The 24,422-nt window shown below is 43.1% G+C and overlaps 1 protein-coding gene and 1 pseudogene across 4 annotated transcripts in view; both read left to right on the top strand.

Annotated features, from left to right (window-relative positions):
• The window catches only part of tgfbr1b (transforming growth factor, beta receptor 1 b), a 101,516-nt gene that overhangs the window by 75,587 nt on the left and 1,507 nt on the right, over positions 1–24,422 (top strand). For 2 of the 3 annotated variants that reach the window (XM_084443245.1, XM_084443246.1), the window contains exon 9: positions 15,996–20,492. The exons of the other annotated variant lie outside the window; for it this stretch is intronic. In XM_084443245.1, the coding sequence (XP_084299371.1) occupies positions 15,996–16,121 (126 nt within the window). In that variant the 3' untranslated portion in view covers positions 16,122–20,492. Of the gene's footprint in view, positions 1–15,995; positions 20,493–24,422 lie in introns of those variants that run through there. 3 annotated transcript variants of the gene reach the window in all.
• On the top strand, positions 4,211–4,957 carry LOC311313346 (putative nuclease HARBI1; annotated as a pseudogene). The gene has a single exon. The product of its transcript is annotated as a putative nuclease HARBI1 (transcript).

Consider the following 24,422-nt stretch of genomic DNA (forward strand, 5'->3'; position numbering starts at 1 on the left):
ATACACTTCGCACATATCCTCTGCTATAGCCTCTCACAGACAGCTAGGTGCACTTCATGCATTGGTAGACAGTTCTGTTCTTGCTGCAGCTTGTCTTCACCATGCAGGTATTTTGGTGGGGGTATTCTTCTGTGGACACTGCGAGGGGCGCCTCCGGTGGCTGTTTGGACGCCAGAGCGCGCAGCTCTTCAGCCAACTGGAGGATGTCGCGTCTGGGGAGGCTCTGCGTCTCTCCACCAGTCCCCAGAGAGTCCAAGCTCCCCCAATGAATAATACTTATTTATAATAGCCTACGTAGCGCGAAACTGTGCATATAATAGGCTGTAGCCAGCGCGAAACTGCGCATTCCCTATAGCCGTTCATGGAACGCCTGGCGGCCGGTATAATATAAAAACATACACGATATTTTCTTATTTGAATGATCTTGAATATATATATATTCAAGATCATTCAAATAACAAAATATTGTGTATATTGTGCATGTGAACGCACTCACTGTCAAACCTGCTGCTATCTATGCACAAGATAGTTAATGTCCGGATATGATTGGCAATGAGTGATCTTTACTCATGGCGACTATGTCAATTTTGTATGGATCCACAAGTCGATCAAGCTTATTTTTTCTTTGTATCGTGCTGAAGCCATATAGCCTACTGCGCTCAGACTTGTCTACATTAGCTGGTGACCCGTCTTCAAATTTACTTCCGGGGTTTACGAGTAGCCTACCAGTTGAATGCGTTCCAGAAACAAAACGCAAAACCCCCACGTTCACCACATCTTTACTAAAAAAAATATTTACAATACTGTTATTTTGCGCATTTGACCTAACAGCCACCACGTCTTGACCCGACGTCAGTTACCGAGATAGATAGGCTACTGTAGGCCTAGATATAGGTGTTCGTAATAATTAAATTACATCCAGATGGAGAAAACGTGTTTGAGAACAAGGTAATAATAACAATTAAACGTTATTTGTATAGCACCTTTCATACAGATAAATTCAGCTCAAAGTGCTTTACAACAGAGCATTTAAATTAAAGAATGTGAAACTTAATGATGCTTCATTCGTAGACTATAGGAGAAAAACACTGAGCCCAGCCTGCTAAATCTACTCAAAGACGCCACCTGGCGGTGGTGCATCACTAAAACGAAATAACACCCGTCTGAAATCCCACAAGATTTCCAACGGGATTTCCCTGCCAAATACCGCAAAGGTGAAATGCTGCAGCATGTGACATTTCTAACTTCCCACATCTGTACACAGACACACACACAGACGTGCTCCCCAGAGAGAGCAGCTCACCACTCTGCCTCCCTCAATGTGAAACTGTTAGTTTCTAGTTTCCCTTACTGCCCACCACAGCCCTGCCACAAGACCCCGCACACACACACACACACACACACACACACACACACACACACATCTTTATCAGTCAGATATGCTCTCTCTCTCTCTCTCTCTCTCTCTCTCTCTCACTCTCTCACACACACACACGCACACACACACACACACACACACACTCCTTTCTCATCGGTGTGTTAACTGCTGGAAAATTGAACAAATTAGATTCGAGTCAGTCTGAGTAATAACGCGTTGTAATCTGATCTGTCTGCTGTGACGATGGGAGGGGCAGCCACAGCACAGCACTGCACTACAGTCCTCCCATACGTGTGCGTGTGTATATGTTTGTGTGTGTATGTTTGTGTGTGTGTGTATGTTTGTGCGTGTGTGTGTGTGCGTGTGCGTGCGTGTGTGTGTGTGTGTGGTCAGATGCTGACCCGGCTGAGTGGGACGTTTAGAAAGCTCTCCTGGTGTCTGGACTCAGTCTGAGGCTACATGGAAATCATTAACCTGCCAAACCAGGGCCCTGTACTACAAAGCTAAAGTAGTAACACATTCATAATAACCTTTCGCTAGCTCGCTCAAGTAAACCAAACCACAATCACAGATAAACGGTACCACGATGGTGGCTATCAACTCGTTAAGTCAACCCAGCTGGTCCAATCTAGCTATGAGCACATTCATGGTAAAAGGGGAGGTATTTTCTCGAAATTAGCAATCGCATACCTTAGTATGGGTATTCGGACACGGCCATGGACAAGGCAAACAATGTGGATGGTAAGCCTGCATAACCAAGCTCTGTCCACCGCATTTTACACAAGAGGAGCAATATTATAGAAATATGAACTATATTATCCAGGTGCAACACAATCGCTTCTGTTAAAGGCAGGGAGGAAAGCGGACAAAATATTGCTTAGGGTAGGGTGTGAATATGTTTTATCAATATCCTCATGAACACAAGTTCATCACAGTTGTATCACTACAATTGGGCCATATATTTTTAGACTGTAAAACAATTGTATCCTATGCCTTTATCTGATTATTTTAGCTGCAACCCCGTGAGCCTTGCAAGAGACGCTTAAACAAAGCAAGGGTAGGCTATAATTTATTTGATTAATTTCAGGTCGGAGCAGACAGTGTGATGTCTCTATACAAGAGGAGTTTAGAACTCAAGATTAAAGGAGTAGTAAAGGGAAAATGCAGTTTAGCCCTGTTTTAAGGTTACGTATGATCATATACAATGGTTCAGATCAAAAAGTTGACAAAACTAGCACTTTTGAGAAAGTCTGATAATTGCTCTACCACCGTTTGGTCATACAATGGATGTCGGTGGGCACCGTGAAAAATCATTCAAATAACATGTTAAACTCTCAATTTCAAAGACAAGAAACTCACCAAGGTGTTAGTTGGCGTTCTGACATATAATTCGCCATAAAGTAAGATTCTAGTTCATCTGGAAAGGCTTTTTTAAATATTTAGCATAGAACTATTAACTATCGCAGCACATACGTGTGTAAACTTCTGCAAACTAGGTAGCCTAGCAACATAAACAATAACAATAGCTACCGTAAGTAGTTCCGCTTCCTGAATCCTATCTGCGGATTGATCTACACATCTACAATGGTCACGTCAATACAAGTCAATGGATTTCATAAAATGATCAATAGAACCTTACAGGATTCATACTTTGCAGCGAATTTGATGTCAGAACACCAACGGACACCAATTACCCCCTCGGTGAGCTTCTTGTCTTTGAAATCGAGAGTTTAACATGTTTTTGAAAGATTTTTCACGGTGCCCACCCACATCCATTGTATGACCAAAACGGTGGAGGACAATTATCAACTTTCTCAAAAGTGCTAGTTTTGTCAACGTTTTGATCTGAACCATTGTATATGATCACAAGTAACCTTAAAACAGGGCTACATTTTTCCCTACTCCTACTTCCCTACTACTCTTTTAAGATAAAAAATATTAAGATGGAGAAAGTGAAGCTCGAGGTGGAGAAGTAGGCTAGCGTACGAAAATAAGGTATTTCAGTATGTTATATCTTGGCCGGGCATGGGTGCTTTAACAATTCAACTTCAATGTATGCTATTTCTCTTTGTTCCTAGGGACGGGAAGCTAGTCTAATAAATCAACAATACTTGAACATTGAATAAAAAATTTACTTCAGCCACAGCATAGCCTACATGAAACTGTACCCTATAAAATGCAAGTGCATAGCTTACAGTCTGTGGGACTAAACGCACGCTGGCAAACTATGGCTCAAGCAGCTGACAAAGCCATTCCACAATCTTTCATATGATATCAGAAAAAGCCCACGAGGGGTTTGTTGGTCTGTAAAAGAACCTCTCACTATTCGCACACTGAGATTATTTTTTAATTTGCACACTGAAGTTCCATATGGGATCTTAACATCCATATGCCATTTTCCAAGTGAATTGACCAGTCAGCAAGCAGTGCTTCATATGTTTTGTTCCATAATCTGGAGCCTTACCTGCCCCGAAGCAGGTTGATCAGCAGCATAAATTGCCATGGCGATATAGCACGGTGAAAAGTGATTCACCTTCGTGGTACGGATAAACCAGGTTTGAACCTGAAATTAGGTGCTGAATTGTATGCAAGATTCAGATTTGGTGCAGCTGACATTGCATTCATTGTCAGTCTTCTTCCACCACAACTGGAACACACTACTAAAATAAGTTATGCATTGACTGTGGAGGAAGAGGTATTTCATTTCATTTTCATTTCATTGTTTATTTCGTGCATGGATGTGTACATTCCATCAATAGACAGAGTAATTATTCATCAACTTAACACAGTTACACAGCCATGTCGAAAAGGAGCAAGATTAAGTAAAATCGTATGTTTCCTACCTCCCCCCAGGTACTCATTGCTTTGCGGTTCTACGTATGTGGATCATTGTACCTCATTGGAGATGGTGTGTGTGTCCAGAAATCCACTGTTGGCTCTGTAATACACAGAGTGTCTTCTGCGTTGGCTAGCTTTCTCAACCAATTTGTCAAATTTCCAACAAATCCAGAAGAAATCAAGCAGGTCAAGCTCAAGTTCTACGAAACAGGGAGAATGCCAAATACTATTGGTGTGATAGACTGCACTCATGTCCACATCCAAGCACCCTGTGAGAAGGAATGGGAGTTTGTGAACAGGAAAGGACGCCACAGCATCAATGTGCAACTTGTGGGGAATGCAGACCTTATCATAACCAACTGTGTGGTGAAATGGCCAGGGTCAGTCCATGACGCAAGAATCTTGAGGGAGAGCCAAATCTACCGGATCCTCCAACAAGATCCCCCTGATGGCATCGTATTGGGTAACAGTGCATACTCACTCTTGCCATGGCTCATGACACCTTTTGCCGTGGCAAAAAATGCAGCAGAGGAGAGATTCAACTGTGCCCATGGAAGAACAAGAAGCGCAATTTAGCGTCTAAATGGGGTGTTGAAAAGGCGCTTTGCATGTTTGAACCGTCTATGTGTTGCCCCAGAGAGAGCATGCAACATCATTCTGGCCTGCATTGTTCTACACAACATTTCTGAGGAGCGCAAGGTACCTCTCGGAGGTGAAAGAGGTGATCATTCACAGCCCTAAGATGTCCCTGATCTGCCAGGACTGCAGCCAGATGGACCAAATGGACGGTCAATGAGAGAAGCTATAGTGAACCACTACTTTGCTTGATCAATAAAAACAGTTGTGTGGTGACAAAAGCTTTCTGTTTGACTTTTTTCAGTGAGAATAATACATGACAAGTGCTTCACAGAGGATAAAACCAAATTACTTAAAAGCAATAGTTAGAACAGACTGATGGGTATGACCAGCTCAAATCATGCAATTCTGGCTTTATATATATTGTGTACAATAATGCAGCTAGATGGATATGAATCGTTATGGAAACTGACTTACATTTTCACATCTGTGCCAATGAAATGTTGTGTACTACTTTGAACAACATAGGCATTTCATTGGTCATTTAGCTGACACTTATATTGAAAGCAACTTTGAATTGCTTTTATAGTGAATTCACAATTGCATCTATTGTCTAAAACAAGTGACTAAAACATAATCTCGTGCTGAAGGCAACGTGAAGAATAGCAAAATAAAAATAAATCGGTGAGGGGTCAAAATACAAGTGGGATGATCCCGGTAGTCAGCCTATCCAAAGCCCTCAAATCTAGATTCTGTAATCCTGATCTTGTGGTATCTGGATCAGAATGATCCTATCTGAAAATTCTTTGAAAAACCAGGACCAAATCTACAAGATCAATTTGATCCGGGATAGCAAAAAAGAGGATTGCAAAATCCGGATCATTCTGATTTTATTTTTATTGTCTGTCTGAAAGCAATCTGGATTTGTCTGTGTGTGCGCGCGCTTGTGTGTGCATGCGGGCGTGTGTAAGAAGTACTGTACACACACACAGCCTAGCAGGTGATTGTGAGCAGCTCTGCTCTGGTTTTCAGAGACATTGACTCACCTCAGACAAACTGTTTACAATCACACTCCCAGCCGTGTGGTTACACACAGGACTGTGCTGTTCTGTGTGTGTGTGTGTGTGTGTGTGTGTGTGTGTGTGTGTGTGTGTGTGTGTGTGTGTGTGTGTGTGTGTGTGTGTGTGTGTGGATAGATAGCTCTTTATTTATCGTTGTGGGGGAAATTTCTGTTTCACAGCAGATTAAGAGAGTAAGATTAATGAAATATGCAGAATAATAATACATAATAAATAGGGGATAAATAGGGAAGACACAATATACAAATAACTAACAAAATACTGCTACTCACACAGTATATTAAAAAGTTAGTACAGTAAGTGCTATCCAGTGCATGAGTTCATTAGTCCTATAGAGTGGCCATCGTGGGCCTCAGAGACCTCCATGCATGCTGGAGGAGTCAGGCGGTGTTATACAGCCGAATGGCAGCAGGAATGAAGGAGCGTTTGAAACGCTTCTTTGAACACCTCGGCAGGACGAGGCGGCCTGAAAGAGCTTTTCAGGCTGTACACCTCCTCATGCAGGGGATGGGATGGGTTCCCCAGGATGTTGCATATTTTGGACCTCATCCTTCTCTCCGCCACCTCCTCCAGGCTGTCGAGACGTACTCCTACGCCTTCCTGATCAGATGTGTGAGAGAGAGTGAGGAGAGCTGTCGGTGGGCTGGGCCTCGAACCAGCTCATTTACAACTTCTTCAGAGAACTCCTCACCGGACCTCCAGAACTGGACATCCAGAATGTCACCAGACCTGCATGTTGGAAATGGTAGCTGTTGGTAGCTGCTTAACCTCGCGTCTGAACAGACCTAACCTAACCCAGGTGGATCACGACTGCTACTTCATCACTGCCTGCTCTAGGAATGACCCTACAAAGCCGGGTTCACACACATGGTGTAGTCATGTTGGAATACTTGTAGTTCTAGAACATCTCTCTGCTGTGTAAACAGAAGGGGGAAGGCTGTTTCAGAACAGACATTCTAATTTGCTGAAAAAACGGCTTCAAACTGTCTGTGTGCTGTTAAGGCTAATTTTCGGTATTGTACGCCATGTCTAGATGAACATTTCAGTCAGACACTGCTGACATTATGCCATCTCCATGGTAACTGCTGTATGTATGTATATATTTATTTATTTATTTAACCAGGCAAGCTGTTAACAACCAATTATTATTATTTACAATAGCAGCCTGGGGATGGGATAAAACCTCTGGAGGGAAGGGGGGGGGGGGAAAGGAATAAAAAACAACACAAAAGACAGCAGTACAGATCCCAACATGTCAACACAGTTAAAATACAGCAACACAGATCCTAACATTTGAACACAGTTAAAAGACAACAACACAGATCCTAACATTTCAACACAATTAAAAGACAACAACAGCCATTCTCTTACGTGATCTCACAGGCTGTTTCTCTACCGTGGAGAGAGATCACATGATCAGGGTTGTGAGGCCAGGCTAGTGGATATTGGTGGATATGTGCTATTTAAGTGCAAATAAGGTGCTTTTTATATAAAACTGTTGCCACCTCAAAGAAATGGCTTTCCTCTTTAGAAAAATGTCTTCACTTCGATGAGTAATGAAATAATATTGTCTGTAGATGCGGTACTGTAGAGTGACTAAAGTCTATGGCGCAATGAATGGTCCCTTGCAGGGCGGTATACCGTGGTATAGCCCTGAATATTTTACCACCCTGGATCAGGGCTAAGGTCAGCCCTACTACATACACAGCCTTTTTGTGTCACGTAGACAGCAGATTCCTGGTGTCACAGCACAGGTGGGTTGTAGTCCTGTCGGTTACACTCACCCCCCTAAACTCACTCCACACCATTGGACATCCGGGTCACTGCACCATTGTAACGGTAGCACTCTCGTCTGCGTTCTGTTTCGCCAGGGAGATAGTATGGTCTCAGTCCTATCGCTAGTAGCTCAATGTCAGGAGTGCAGATGCTCTCTTTCAGTTATGTGTCCGGCGTTCCACCATCTCTCGTTGACAAAGACGGCTAGCCTTCACCCGGACTTCTTACCGCTCTCTGGTCCTGTGTCCGCTGCCACTAGCATGAACCTCTGTGCAGTCCGGTACGTTTCCATGTAACCAAGTCTCCATGAAACAAACCAGGCTGCTCTCCCTGTACTCGCGTTGGCTGCTCGCTAGAGCTGAGAGTTCATCCATCTTGCTGCTTAGTGATCCTACATTCCCCATTACAATCTTAGTGATCCTACATTCTCCATTACAATAGATGGCAGGCAGTGTTTAGATCTCCTCATCTAAACCACTAGGCCACAGAGCTGGTTTTTAACCCAGGCTCTCTCTCCTTCCTCTCTCTCTAACTCTCTAACCCCGGCTCTCTCTCCTTCCTCTCTCTCTCTAATCCCGGCTCTCTCTCTCAAGTAGGGAGAGGAGTCGCTGGAGCACTCGGCTATTAGAGCCTTTTATTTAGGTGCAGTATAAGGTTGATAACATTTCGATGTCAGTACATCTTCATTAGGTCCTGAACACCACAGGTGAGGGTGGCACTATATATAGAGTTTTCTGGTCACCTGACCGGTGAGTGAAAAGGGGAGTGCACCATACCTGGGTGAATTCTACCAATAAACAGGCTGTCTGAAATATTCAATAAATATCTTTCTGGCATAACATTCCAGAAAAGTTGTCTTTTTTGATCCATGCATTGTTTAGAAAAACCCATTGATTCTAGGATACATACATTATATAAACAGTACACAATCTAATACAGAAAGTAAAAGAATACATTGCATCATAATACACAGACCTACTGTATAGTAGGGGGGGAAATAGAGCCATTTCTATAGGAAGCTATAGGAAACAGGACAGGCTGAGTTCCTCGATAAGGCCGAGGGGCTCTAGTGTCTCCAATTTGTGGATCCAGTAGACTTCCCTGCATAGTCGTTTTTTAATGATGTCGCCACCCCTCGGAGGTATGGGTATTTTTTCAATGTCCCAGAACTTTAAAGAAGCTGGGGAGCCGTGATTGGCTTGCATGTAGTGACGTGCCATGGCGTATTCTGGGTTTTGTGTGCGTATAACTTTATGTTCAGATATTCCGATTTTATCGGTCGTTTTGTTTGACCTATATGCTAGACCGTGCACTGTTGCAATTAATAAAGATAGATATTTTGAATTTATTTCCTGTGCGGAGGTGGGTGAAATATTTAGTGGTGGTGGAGGAGTTTGAGCACTGTGCGCGGTGGCCGCACCTATAGAAGCCTTGAGGAGGGTTAGACAGCCAGGTTGTAGGGGAGGCAAGGCAAGGCAAGGCAAGTTTATTTATATAGCACATTTCAGCCACAGGGCAATTCAAGGTGCTTTACATGAGACATTAAAAGCATTAAAACAAAAAGCAAGACATTAAAGACATTTAAAACAAAAGGCAGGACAAATTAAAAGCATTAAAACAAAAAGCAAGTCATTATAGACATTTAAACAAAAAGCAGGACAAATAGAATACAGGAATAAAAGTTACAGTGCAGTATACTGATAAACATAGCTCCTCTTAGAAAGCAGTGGCAAAAAGAAAAGTCTTCAGGCTTGTTTTAAAAGAACCAAGAGTTGCAGCAGACCTGCAGTTTTCTGGAAGTTTGTTCCAGATATGTGGAGCATAAAAACTGAATGCTGCTTCTCCATGTTTTGTTTTAACTCTGGGGACAGAAAGCAGACCTGTGCCAGACGACCTGAGGGGTCTGGATGGTTCATAGCATATGAGCAGATCAGAAATATATTTTGGCCCTAGACCATTCAGTGCTTTATAAACCAACAGCAGTATTTTAAAGTCAATTCTTTGACAGACAGGAAGCCAGTGTAAAGACCTTAGTACTGGTGTGATATGCTCCACTTTCTTAGTCTTAGTGAGGACTCGAGCAGCAGCGTTCTGAATCAGCTGCAGCTGTCTGATCGATTTTTTAGAGAGACCTGTATACATGCCGTTACAGTAGTCGAGTCTACTGAAGATAAACGCATGGACAAGTTTTTCCAAATCCTTCTGGGACATAAATCCTTTGATCCTTGATATATTCTTTAGGTGATAGTAGGCTGACTTTGTAATTGACTTAATGTGGCTGTTGAAATTCAGGTCTGAGTCCATGACTACACCAAGATTTCTGGCTTCGTTTGTGGTTTTTAGCATTACTGATTGAAGTTGAGCACTGACTTTTAATCGTTCTTCTTTGGCTCCAAAGACAATTACTTCAGTTTTATTTTTGTTTAGTTGGAGAAAGTTCTGGCACATCCAATCATTGATTTGTTCAATGCACTTACTCAGCGCTTGTATGGGATTATAATCTCCTGGTGATATAGTGATATACATTTGTGTGTCATCTGCATAGCTATGGTAACATATTTTGTTGTTTTCCATAATTTCAGTTAGTGGGAGCATGTAAATGTTGAACAGAAGAGGCCCCAGGATGGAGCCTTGGGGAACTCCACAGGTCATTTTTGTCAGCTCAGATTTGTAATTGCCTATAGACACAAAATAATCCCTGTCCTTTAAGTAGGATTCAAACCAATCTAACACTGTACCAGAAATTCCCAACCAATTTTCCAGTCGGCCTAGTAGTATGTTGTGGTCTACCGTGTCGAACGCAGCGCTGAGATCCAGTAATACTAAGACTGAGATTTTGCCATTATCTGTGTTTAAATGGATGTCATTAAATACCTTAATTAGAGCAGTCTCGGTGCTGTGGTGTGGTCGAAATCCTGACTGGAAGACATCAAAGCCATTACTTAGTGCCAGGAAGTTATTCAGTTGTTGGAAAACAACCTTTTCAATTATTTTGCTTAGAAATGGGAGGTTTGATATGGGCCTATAATTGTTCATTTGTGAGCTGTCTAGATTATTCTTTTTTAAGAGTGGCTTGATGACTGCAGTTTTCAGGGTATGTGGGAACACACCTGAAAGAAGAGATGTGTTTACAATTTGTAGTAAATCAGAGGCCATGCAGTTGGATACAGTTTTGAAGAAGTCTGTAGGTAGAACATCAAGGCAACAGGTGGAGGATTTCAGATATTGTATAGTGTCCCCCAGGGTTTTATGGTTGATCGGATTAAATTGTGTCATGGTATTGATTTTAAGTGGACACTGTGACACAGACAAGACACATGTCCTGTACCTGGAATGGAGGCACTAACTGCTTGTCTAATTTTCTGAATTTTGTCAGTGAAGAATGAGGCAAATTCATTGCAGGCCTTGGTGGATAGAAGTTCAGAGGCTACTGACACAGGAGGGTTTGTCAGCCTATCAACAGTGGCAAACAAAGCACGCGCATTGTTATGGTTTTTGGTGATGATGTCAGAAAAGAAGGTCTGCCGTGCATTTCTCAGCTCCATATTATAAATGCGAAGTCTCTCTTTATAGATGTCATAATGAACATGGAGATTTGTTTTTCGCCATCTGCGTTCAGATTTTCGACACTCTCTCTTTTCTATTCTGACCAGCATGGCGTTTCTCCATGGAGATCTTCTCTTACCAGAGACCACCTTCACCTTAGTGGGTGCAACGGCGTCAATAATGTTTGTAATTTTAACATTGAAATTATCTACAAGCTCGTTGACTGAGGCCATATAGAGGGCAGGTGTGGACGAGAAAGCCTGAGTAAATATCTCACTGGTGTTTTCAGTGATGTGCCGTTTTGAGATAACCTCTGATTGAGAATTTGTGTGCATGGAGATAGTACTCTCAAAGAAAACACAGGAATGATCAGAGAGCGCAACATCAGACACCTGAACCTTAGAAATATTCAGACCTTTGGTGATGATTAAGTCCAGAGTGTGCCCCTTGTTGTGTGTGGGCTCCGTCACATGCTGAGTCAGTCCATAGTTATCAAGGACACAACCTAGCTCTTTAGTCCCTCTGCCCTGAGGGTTGTCAACATGGATGTTAAAATCACCAACAATAACCACACAGTCAAAGTCAATGCAGACAGTAGACAACAGTTCAGCAAAGTCATCAAAGAAGTTTGGACAGTATTTGGGTGGCCTGTAGATGTTTAGAAATATGGCTCGAGAAGAGGAATTCAACTGAAGAGCCACATATTCAAAGGAACCAAAATTTCCATAACACATCTGCTTACATTGGAGGGAGTCATTAAACAAGATGGCTACTCCACCTCCTTTCTTATGCACTCTAGCCTCGCTCATAAAGCTGAAGTTGGGAGGAGTTGACTCAATAAGAACAGCTGCACTGTTACCTTGGTCTAGCCAAGTTTCAGTTAAAAACATAAAATCAAGATTGTGGTTGGTGATAAAATCATTGATTAAAAATGTCTTTCCTGTTAAAGATCTGACATTTAATAAAGCTAAGTTTAGTGTGCTGAGGGTATTATCTGCACATTTCTCTGTGATAGTTTGTGGCTGACGAGGAATAGATACTAAATTTGATACATTTGTAGAGCCGGTTGAGTGTTTCCTGTTACTTAGCAGATTCACCATTGTTTTTCTTTTACCTATCAAGACAGGAATTGAGGAAGATACCATCACGTTGGGTCCTGGCTTGTCCTGGAAGGGGTCATGAGTGCCATTAGCCTTGTAGCCTGGACCCAGTACATATCAGTTAGAGCTTGCTGTATTTGGTAAACAAGTAACTGAATGTGCTGTGCCTTTATCAGGCTGGACCCGGCAGGGGGTAAGGGCGGTTGGGAGCGCGTAATACAGCGCGTGAAGGTGCTGAGGGGAGGGGGTTCTCATGTCTGAATGGACAAGGTGATCTCTTAAACTGCGGGAGCGTCTAATGGAAAAGAGAGGAGGTTCGGAGCAGAATTCCTTTAGTTGTGGATCACTCTGGAGGACATGCCAATGTTTTAGGACAGCCTGTTTTATCTTCCCTGCCACCGGCGTGTACTGTGTGGAAAAACAGAGTCGGGAAGGCTGCTGTTGTTTGGGCTTCTTGGTTAGTAGGGAAAGTCTGTCTGTGCATAAAGCTACAATGTTGTGGGCTTTGTCAATGTCTAGTTGCGCATATCCTCTGGCTTGGAAGCGGTTAGCCAGTTCTGTAGCTTTAGATGTAAATTCTGAAATAGAGCTACAGTTCCTTCTTAGGCGCAGAAATTGGCCTACTGGAATATTGCGTTTAATATGTTTGGAGTGGTTACTGTCTGCTCTGAGTAGTGTGTTCCTACTCAGGGGGTTGCGATAGATAGTCGTTGCCAAAACGCCTTCCTTGTCCTTGTAAATGGTTAGGTCTAAGAAGCGTATCTTTTCCGTGTTATGTTCCATCGTAAAGGACAAATACTTGGTGGTGCTGTTCACATATTGGAAGTCATCTGCAGAACCTTTCCATATAAGTAAGATGTCATCAATATATCTGCGCCACAGGCCTATTTTGGTGTGGAAAGGATTTTTGCTGGGGTTATAAATTAATCTTTCTTCCCAGAAACCCATAACTAGACATGCGTAGGAGGGAGCAAAAGCGCTGCCCATACCTGTACCTTGAGATTGTTTGTAGTAAGTCCCGGAGTATTTAAAGACGTTTGGATAGAATAATCTCAGCTAATTGATTAGAAAACGTGAGGGAGGTAGGATGTTTTCTGGACGTCTCTCAATGACAGAGGGCTTGTAGCTCATGTGGGATACATATATACAGACTCTGTACATCAAGGGAAACCAAAATGTCATCTTTTTCATATTTGCAGTTTAATTATGTTCAAGACCTCGGTGGTATCACCTAAATATGAGGGGAGGTTATGTACATGTGTTCTCAAAAAATAGTCAACAAATTTCGACAGTAGTTAGGTCAGACTTCCAATGCTGGACACTATGGGACGGAGAGGAGGGTCAGTGAAAGATTTGTGGACCTTAGAAAACTGGACAAACAGGGTGATCTCTCAATAGAAACAGTTTTTCTTTTTCAGTAATCCAACCTCTTTCATGGGATATGTTGATGTAATTGTCAATCTCAGCTTTGATGCTGGAAGTGGGGTAGAAGGCTAAAGGGCTGTAATTGGTTCTGTCCATTAGTTGACGTTTAATGCTAGTCATACATCTCCAAGTTCATCACTACTATTGCGCCCCCTTTGTCCGCTGGGCGGATGATCGTTTCCAGGTGTTGCAGGGCTTCTAGTTCACTTTTGGTCATATTCCTAGTGTCTGGCTTGGCTAGTTGCCCAGTTTTAGCCAGGTAATTTCCCTCTAGTTGGCTAAAAGTGATGATGGTAGGATTGAGATTGGAGGAGGGTAGGAAGCTTGACTTCTTTCTAAAGGGGGTAGCTTCTCTAGGGGCATTAGTTGGGTTAGAGTCATAGTTTCTACATACCGTATCGCTGTTATTCAAAGCACTGGGTCTGGAGTAGAAATGTTTGAGGTGATGCAGTCTGAAAAACTTAAATGAGTCTACCTTGATGTTGAATGGAGTTCGTAGGGGAGAAGGATAGGCCTTTGCTAAGAACAGCTGTTTCAGCTTCGGTGAGGTCCAGACCAGAGATGTTGATCTCTTCTTGCGTTGGGATCTGCGTATGGTCTCCTCCTTCCTCTCGTGCCCCTCCGCGTCTTCTTTGGTGAGCGTGGGCGTTGGCCAAAAAAGGCTCGGGGATTCCTTTCCGTGCATCTGCATCACTGACGTCATCCGAGGATTCCCTCTCACTGGCTGTAGAGAAGCATGCGTCTTCTCTGGGACAGGCCGCGTGCCATCTGCATAGTCTTTGGTGTCGTGTTCGTACTTCTTCATCTTGTAGGATTGTAGGCCCTTAACGAAGATATCATGGATTCTGAGATTTTAGTTGTTATGTCGTTAAAGGTCTCGGTATCCACCTTGTCTTTGATTTCTTTCTCCATCCGTTCGACATTCATGCTTTCTTTTTCTTTCTCAGACTTTGTTTTTCCTGTTGTTAGGAGCATGAAATCGAGGGAGCAATTGTTTAGGATCTGTTCCCATTTCTGCATGAAAGGTTTGTCATCCGATCCGAAGGACGGAGTTTTGTTGATGATGGGCCACTATAAGCCCCGAGGGATGCGTTTTTCTCTCCAATATTCTGAGAGTGTAATGGAATTCTTTCAGTGTTCTAGTTCTTTTCTGAGGGAGAGTATGTTCGTCCCCGAAGACTGAACAAAATCATTGAATAAAGAATGTGGCAGAATAGTACTCGCACCTTGTTCATCCCTATAGGATAGAGTCTCTGAGCGTGCATTTGTGATTGCACTAGTGGTTTTTGGTCATTAAAACGGCCACATCTCAACATGGAAAGGTGACAGAGACACGGTGTTTGGAATGGCACAAAACTCTTGACCTAACGAATGCAGCAATACCAAACGTCCTGCCCACAGGCATGTGCACACAGAACCACAGAATGCCTTCATGGGTGGAGGTCTGTGCTTTCCGAGCACCATTTCTAGTTTCTAGTTTTTTTTCTTGGAACATGGCGCTAGTATAGAACAGAGAGCTAGTATTGCCCCCAATCCAACTGACGATGAGTGCCAAACAGGGAATCATTGTGTACCATTTTTTAGTCTTTATAATGACTCGGCCGGTGATCGAACCCCCAACCTCCCAATCTCAGGCCGGACACTCATAAGGCCACTGAGCTGGTGTGTTTTGTTCTACCATGTCCCTATTCTGTGTTTTTTATTTCTTATTTTCTTATTTTTATCACCAGGGCGACATTGAAAAAGTAATGAATTGAATAAGTAAAGGTTTCAGTTTAGTTTCTCAGACATGGAGAGTATTGACACTGAAAGCAGATGCGTCTGAGTGGGTGTTTGTCGGTACAGTAACAGTACATGAACCTCTAGTCTATTCTAGCTCCACTCACCATAAAACCCAGCGTGCTCCCTGGGGGAGGAAGGGGGTAACCCTGTAAGCCTCCAGGGGTCTGAAAGTGTGTAACTGTTAAAAAATAAATCAGTTTGTTCTGAAGAGGAGTTGGCTGAGGAGCCTGGCCCAGTCCCCTATCATATCAGAGGGATGCCTGCAGAGCGCGAGCGTGTGTATGTGTGTTTGTATGTGCATGTGTGCGTGCGTGTGTGTATGTGCGTGTGTGCATAGTGTGTGTGTGTGCATAGTGTGTGTGTGGGTTTATGTGTGTGTACTGTATGTGCGTGTATGTGCATGTGTGTGTGTATGTATGTTTGGTGTATGTGCTTGTGTGTGTGCTTGTGTGTGTATGTGTGTGTCTGTCGTCTTACACTGTGCTGGTGTTTCAGGCTCTGCGTGTGATGGCGAAGATCATGAGGGAGTGCTGGTACGCCAACGGCGCCGCCCGGCTTACGGCGCTACGGATTAAGAAATCGCTCTCCCAGCTCAGCCAACAGGAGGGCATCAAGATGTAACCCCGCCCCTCCCACTCCCAGTTCAGCCAACAGGAGGGCATCAAGATGTTACCCCACCCCTCCCACTCCCAGCTCAGCCAACAGGAGGGCATCAAGATGTTACCCCACCTCCTGCCCAGCCCGCGCCTCCTGTTGCTCGTCATCATCATTATTATTGTCATGATTATTATTATTATCAAGCCCATCGTCACAGTGATTATTCCCCCCCTGTGATGGAGGGGAAGTTTCCTTCATCTCATTTCTTCTCCTCCATCCCTCTATCTGTCCGCTGGAGACCCCTGGGTGGAGGGATACGCGTCGTGCTGCGCCCAGGCGGCGGAAGGATACGTGAACTGAGGCTATTCGAGGCCTCGACTCCCCCATTTCCTGTCCTTCTGAAGGACCTATCAGGGTGGTCCCAGACAGAAATGGTCCTGCCCTAGTGTTGACACATCAGCCAATGTTGTTCTGCGAAGTCCTGAAAAGAAATGTACAGTACACACACACACACACGCGCGCACACACACAATCGCAGACATACACACACGCGCGCGCGCGCACACACACACAATCACAGACATACACACGCGCACGCGCGCACACACACACACACACACACACATACACACACATCTCCCACAGACACCCGAAGGATCATGACTGCAGGTCTTGTTATTGCGTTCAGGTGACCACCTCGGGACCTTGGACTTGCAGGTTGTCCCCCGGACGTCCAGTCAGGAGGAGTGGTCTCCTCAGTCCAGGACGTTGGTGTTTGGTCTCGGAGAGGTACCTGACTTGATTCCCTCTGGAACATTTTACACCTTGTTGTTGTGTATCTCTTGACCCCGGGGTACAGCAGGGGTTCCACAGGTCACTTTAATTTATTTGTTTAGATGTTTTTTTGTTTTGTTTTAATTTGCAAACAAACTGGACACGACCTCATTCAGTCAGCGAACATGCTGTGAATATGCAATATAGATAAATGTATCTATTTTATATACCCTGCTCTCTGCTACTGTATCAACAACAACAACATCAAACCAACAAACCACCACCACCATGCCTTCAGAGCCAGGTGTTACCAGAAAGTGCCACTGCTTTAAACCTGTACCCCTCTCATGTTGGCTGCTGTGGGCCTAGACTGTGTGTGCGTGTGTGCATGTGTGTTAGCGTGAGTGAGAGAGAAAGAGCATGGTGTTTGCATGTGTATAGTCTGTGTGTGTGTGTTAGTGTGTGTGTGTGTTAGTGTGTGTTCTGCACACATCTAGGACTCACCACGCCACACAGCCGACACACTGGTGCCATGACAACCACGCCTCGCCACCACCACCAACACCTCAACGTTACGGAAACGAGTCGTCTCTGTCTTCTGTCTCCACAGTAACAGAGCACGCTCAATGACTCTAGAAACTGAACACCAGAAGTACGGTGGCCTTTGTGGGCCAAAATACTGGTGACAAGGTCAACACTGCAAAGGTGGCTTTTGTCAAGAAATAAGATCACACTCGAAATCAAGCATCACTGGATTGTCTGAATCATCTGGTTGGTTCTGGGCAGCTCCTGGGTCGGGTTCTGCTGCCGTCTGACAAGACACTGAAAAATCATGGTGAAGTACATTCATTTACATAAACATAGCAAATGGATATTTACTAAGCCATAGGTTTTTCCAACGTTTTTTGTGGCATCTTTTTTCTACTTTTAGAATGTACATTAAGAAAAGAGAAACTCTATGATCATACAAACCAAGCTTGTCGTGTCAGCTTCGCCAGCCCTAAGGGACCAATGGAACTAGTGGGATTGTTTTTGTATTAAGTCAGATTCTACATGATTGTTGCTATAATGAGGTAGGGTCGTTCTATGTAAAGGAGAAAAAATAGTAATTGTTGCGCCAGAATTAACCTTTTCTATGTTTTGTATGTGTTGGCAAGGTTTGACCATATTACCACAGAGCTGAACCTGCCTCAGGCCTGACCTTAATAACAGCACTTAATGTTTGATGTGATCTGGGGAAGAGGCCTTATGTCACTGTGTTCATCTGGAAAACACCACCCAGTAGAACACCACCCAGTAGAACACCACCCAGTAGAACACCACCCAGTAGAACATCACCCAGTAGAACATCACCCAGTAGAACACCACCCAGTAGAACACCACCCAGTAGAACATCACCCAGTAGAACACTACCAAGGGGAACCTCATCTGTAGGAAATGAGGATTATGAAACCAGAATCAAACATGGGGATCAGTGAGCTGATTAAAGAATATGGACAAAGCCCCTAGAATGAGAAACCTGACGTTCAGCAATCAGTCACCTTCTATGAACCACTAAGTTTAAGTAAGTTGATCAATGTGACAGTATGGCAGTCTAAAAGGCAAAAGAGCTGTGCGCACATCCAACCTTAGTAGGCTAGGTGCTGGATCTTGGAGTACATATGGGAGAGTTTGTCTGTCTGCCTGTCCCCTCTCTCTCTGTCTGTCTGTCTCTGTCTGTGGGGGGGGGGGCAGGTGGGCTTGGCTACAAAACCACAACAACAGGTCCTTCTGTTTCCAGGCAGCCTCCAGTAGAACAGCCTTGTTCATTCTGTCTTAAAACCACCTAGTCTTTTGTTTTCACTGTTAACATCCAGGTATCTCTCTTACTCACTCCATCTCTCTGACCTCTGTCTGTCTGTGTCTCTCTCTGTCTCTGTGTGTGTGTGTCTCTCTCTGTGCCTCTCTGACCTATCTCTGTCTGTGTGTGTGTGTGTGTGTGTGTCTCTCCCTCTCTCTGTATGTGTCTCTATATGTCTGTGTCTCTGTCTGTGTCTCTCTCTGTCTGTGTCTCTCTCTGTCTGTGTCTCTCTCTGTCTGTGTCTCTCTCTGTCTGTGTCTCTCTCTGTCTGTGTGTTTCTTTGTCTGTGTCTCTCTCTCTGTGTCTCTTTGTCTCTCAGTGTGACAGGCAGGCATCTCATGGCCACAGGGACCGCCCACACACTATACTGCACACAATGTCCACGACAGCCCACCACTGTTGTGAGAGAGAGAGGTAGATTAGTTTTCCTGAACCCTTTTGTGACTCAAACCCTACACAGACTGCAGTCTGTTAAGTTTGTATGCAAGTGTTGATGGGAGCAAAATGTCAATATGCAGCCCTTTGAGAGAGAACAGCATCATGTTTTATTCAGTGTGAGGATTCTAGACAAAATTCTAATGAAACGGTGCTGAAGTTGGTCTTTGTGTGCTGTGATTGAATACAGGGATATATAATGTAACGTAATGTTATAACCAGCTATGCCAACTGCTTCTTAAAGTGCCACAGACCTGAATGTAATCTCTTACAGAGCAAACCAACCCACCACAGCACAATTTACATAATGTAGTCTAGTCATTGGCTGGGGTCCTGACCTGTGGCCTTTGGAACGCGGGTCTCTCTCTCTCTTGATGTTATGCAAATTTCTCCGACCAACATCCCTGGTCATCGAGCTCTATCTCCACCACTCCTCAGTGGTCAGTCTCTCTCTCCCTCTCTCTCTCAATGCTAAATATCCACTCACTGTGAATTAAGACCTTGAAGAGACGGTGGCCTGGAGTGGTCAGACAGAGCAGGCATTGTGGATGTGGAGTATCTGACCAGAGGCGGTGCTGTTTGAGAGGTTTGGGTCATAACTGGGTCCTACTGGCTGCCCGGCGTAGGGTCAGAGGTGTCTCTCCTTGGTGATTGGCTGGATGTTGTTAAACCGCTGTGTTGGTTTAAAGGTTAGAGGTTAGATGGAAGCTTGATGTGGTTTTATTTGGTGCCTATGTTCCACTGTTATTGTAGACTATTTTTCTTTCCACTAGAATGACTAACTGCATGTGATTGTGTTCCAATATCTGCATCACTTGCTTTATAAATAAATGTATTAAAAGCTGGAAAAAAATGTTAACAAAAGAAGAACATACCTCCTCTCAAGACCAATGTGTTTTACCTCAGTGTATATACTAGATTTGTTTACTCCAAGTTGGCTTTTTTGTGTTTCTATGAGATGCTGAAATTTAAGAATGGTACACATTTTCTTGTCAATGGAACTTTTGTCGAATGGCGCTGTGTTTGTGTTTGTCTTGTGCCCAATCGGTATAGTATCCCTCTGTTTACACCGTGTTTACACCGGACTGTGTCTGACCTGCTGCCTCTGCTCGGTCATAGATGTAAATGCTTCTGCCAGTGTCCACGCCCTCCCAGCTCTGTCAGACGCCTTGCTCCACTGCAGCACTCTTCTCTACTGGTCACGGAGGAGGAGTGCAGGAGAGGCGAGGAGAGACTTTGAAGCCCTCGACAAACTGAGAATGGCCCTCACCGCAACCCCCTCTGATTTCTGATGTTGTTGACTTTTTCTAGCTTGTACAGAAGAATGAGAGACTTGCATAGGAAAGTAGCAGATTGACGCTTATGTTAAGTTCTAACATAGTTGGAATAGAATGTGGTGTGAATAAAGAAATAAGAGGTTTCTGTAAAAATAATGTTTTATTTCTGTCGTGTCTTAATATAACTCACTACAGCTAGAAAGACAACATTTATGCAGTGTCTCTTCTAAACTCTATTAAGTACAAATGTTTAAAGCTCAATGAGAACTTTTTTTATAGTTAAATAGTCACCTTTACTTGCTATTAGTTCATGAATTGGCCTTAGCAAGACCCCAAAAATTGTTTCCGTGGAATGAGACCTTGTGAATTTATTATTTGAGAATTTCAGTGTACTGGCTAGTACACTGGCGGGAAATCTTGTGGCGGAAGCGGAAGTGACGTGTTTTGCGTTTCACAATATCAGGAAGACAACAAACACTTCGGCCTGCGAATTTATCTACATGCACATAATTTTATTATTAATAATTAATTGAATTAATAATTAATTTATTAATTTTATCTTTTAAGAAAGAAGACTGGTATTTACCTGCATTGAAGCCATCCTTTCAGAAAGTCCATTGAAGTAGCTACAATCTTCCCATCCAGTCTGCTCCTCGCATGTTGGTTATATTTTTTTCCCATAATTTCAGCGAGTGAGTGGGGAATTGTGGGGAGTGTGGTTCTTAAAACGCAGTGCCGATTTTATGACAACCAGAGTCGGAGTCAGCACCAAAGTTTCGAGCTTTAAAGGATAAGGACACTGAATTTCATGTTTAGCCCTATTCCTGGCTTCCCTGGCATGTATCTGACTAGTACAGGTTAAAATATTTATGTTTTGTGCAGTACAGAGTTCTGTGTCAATAACGTCGGCGTGCGCACCCTGGCTCATTGCTAGCTATGGCTACAATCGAAAAACTCTAAAAAGTATGATATACATGGATTTCAAGTTCAGGAATTACATGGTTTTTGCTTACCACGCTCTGAAGTCGTCCTGTAAACACCATAGGTCCGTTGGCCTCAGGCCCCCAGGATTCGAAATCGAAAGTGAAGCCCTATTGAACCGCCATCTTGGCAAATTTGTAGTCATTTGGCTATTTCTGGTGACTTTTGTACTTGCGCAGTTGTGCTTTTCTGTCCTACGCGCGTCCACGAACAAGTTCACGTTTATGTGAAATGCAATGAAATGAAAATCGGCTTGACCTGTTTTTGTCAAATATATCCATTGGAGACATTATTTTGTATCCAGGCATCTTAGTTTTAACAGGTTACTTATAGCTGAACATGTTTTGTTTGCTAGTATATGGTAGCCTATTCATTCCGTTTGCGATAACGTTATTGCAGCCAGGCTAAATTCCTCCAGGGAGCCAGTGACAGGCGAGTTGAAAAGCTTCACTCCCCGCCAGCAGGATCTTTGGCCCCTGCTACCGCATCTCGGATAACCCGCTGAGTTCGTGGCTGCTATTTCACATTCGCCCTTGATCAATCCCAATACCGATCCTTGGTAATAATTAATCAATCGTTCAGATATAGGTTGGGTTCCGGTGCATAGTTGAAATGGTAGTGGGATACGGTGATAAACTGGAGTGATCATTTGACAGCAATTATTAGCCTTTAACAGAAATGGACAGAAACTGGATATTTTTTAGAATAACAGGAATTTATTCACATATAATGGAAATGAGTTGATATGTAGGCATAAAGATGAAACGATACACTGCCATTCAACAATCCACAATAATTAGCCTAGGCCTACATGGTTAAGTTTGGGTGTTTTCAGTCAACGTTGGCGTTGACCGCTTCTAGCTTCTATATCGAATGGCCGACTGGTGTAAGATGGATAGCCTGAGGTTAGAGAGATAAATGTAGGGTATGTTAAAGGAGTAGTAAAGGGAAAATGCATGTTTAGCCCTGTTTTAAGGTTACTTATGATCATATACAATGGTTCAGATCAAAACGTTGACAAAGCTAGCATTTTCGAGAAAGTTGATAATTGCTCTACCACCGTTTTGGTCATACAATGGATGTGGATGGTCATCTTGAAAAATCATTCAAAAACATGTTAAACTCTCGATTTCAAAAACAAGAAACTCACCTAGGTGTTAGTTGGCGTTCTGACATAATTCGTCATAAAGTAAGATTCTAGTTCATCTGGAAAGGCTTTTTTAAATATTTAGCATAGAACTATTAAGTCGCAGCACATACGTGTGTAAACCTCCGCAAATTACGTAGCCTAGCAACATAAACAATAACAATAGCTACCGTAAGTAGCTCCGCTTCCTGAATCCCCTCTGCGGATTGATCTACACATCTACAACGGTCGCTTCAATACAAGTCAATGGATTTCATAAAATGATCAATAAAACCCTACAGGATTCATACTTTGCGGCGAATTTGATGTCAGAACACCAACGGACACCAATTACACCCTCAGTGAGCTTCTTGCCTTTGAAATCGAGAGTTAAACATGCCCATCCACATGCATTGTATGACCAAAACAGTGGTAGAGCAATTATCAACTTTCTCGAAAATGCTAGCTTTGTCAACGTTTTGATATAGCCATAATTCCCGTTGAGCAATTTGCGTTAATTAATGAGACTAAAATAGGCCTAACGTTACCTGGGTTTTGATACAGGCAGCTTTGCAAAAAGCATGCACTTATAGAAATTCCTACTATCAATGATAATAATGTGACAAAAACACCACGATGAAGAGAAACACGCTTTAATAAACAAGCGCTGCTGTAGCACCAAAGCTGTAGGCTACAGATACAAAAATGAACACGGAGACACAGAGCCTGCATTGTGCATTCAGAAAATTATAGCCCATATATCAGAAGTTGTCGGCTCGAAAAAATCACGGACACAAGTCTGATTCAATCTCTAAAATAAAACACTATAGGCTTATAGGCCAACTCGGTCAAACAATCTGCACTTGATCCCGTCTCGCCTATCCTTACGCATATGAGCTCTGTCAAAACCAACAACGAACTACTCTTGATATGACAAAACAATAAACCTTTGTCAGGAATCAGGATCAGATGAATATATTCGGTTTAGTGTAAGATGAAGCTGTAGACTTCTTCACTCGTCCCTATTCCCTAGCGAGCCTTCCTATGAAACAAAAGACAAGACGGAATAAAACAGCATTATTATAAAGAAAGAAGAAGAACGGCTGAACGCGATCACATTGTCACTTGCATTACGTCCATAGAAACGGACTCGACAGATATAATTATAGAGGCTGGTTAGCGGTGTTTTTTTTATTATACATGATTTAAATTGCAAAAAAAAAAAACAGGTTAGTTATTTTTTATTTGTAGTAACCGGTAAGGCATTTGAATGTTCTCCAATCCGGTTAACCAGATTACCACTACTTTCCAGATGAATTGAATCTTACATTATGGCGAATTATATGTCAGAAAGTCATACTAACACCTCGGTGAGTTTCTTGTCTTTGAAATTGAGAGTTGAACATGTTTTTTGAATGTGTTTTCACTGTGCCCACCCACATCCATTGTATGACCAAAACGGTGGTAGAGCAATTATCAGACTTTCTCAAAAGTGCTAGTTTTGTCAACTTTTTGATCTGAACCATTGTATATGATCATAAGTAACCTTAAAACAGGGCTAAACTTGACTTTTCCCTTTATTACTCCTTTAATGGGGTTTTATAGCCCCCCCCTGTGTGGATGTCCCTAGCATTGACAGCCCTGGTTCTCCTGTATGGTTTTCCCTACCGTTGACAGCCCTATGGGCCCCCCTGTGTGGATGTCGCTATAGCATCGACAGTCCTGGCCCCATTTCTCATTTGAAGTGTTGTTGATTGTGAGGAGCTGGAGATTAGTCTGGGTTAGAACACCGAGCGTTCACTTTAACAGTGGAAATGTACTGTTGTTTTTGTACCTGAATGCTCAGCTGTCACACTATCAATATTCAGTTACATAAAGATCACCCTGTCTCT

This window comes from Borostomias antarcticus (assembly GCF_949987555.1).
Source record: "Borostomias antarcticus genome assembly, chromosome: 9".
NCBI classification, from domain to species: Eukaryota; Metazoa; Chordata; class Actinopteri; order Stomiiformes; family Stomiidae; genus Borostomias; species Borostomias antarcticus.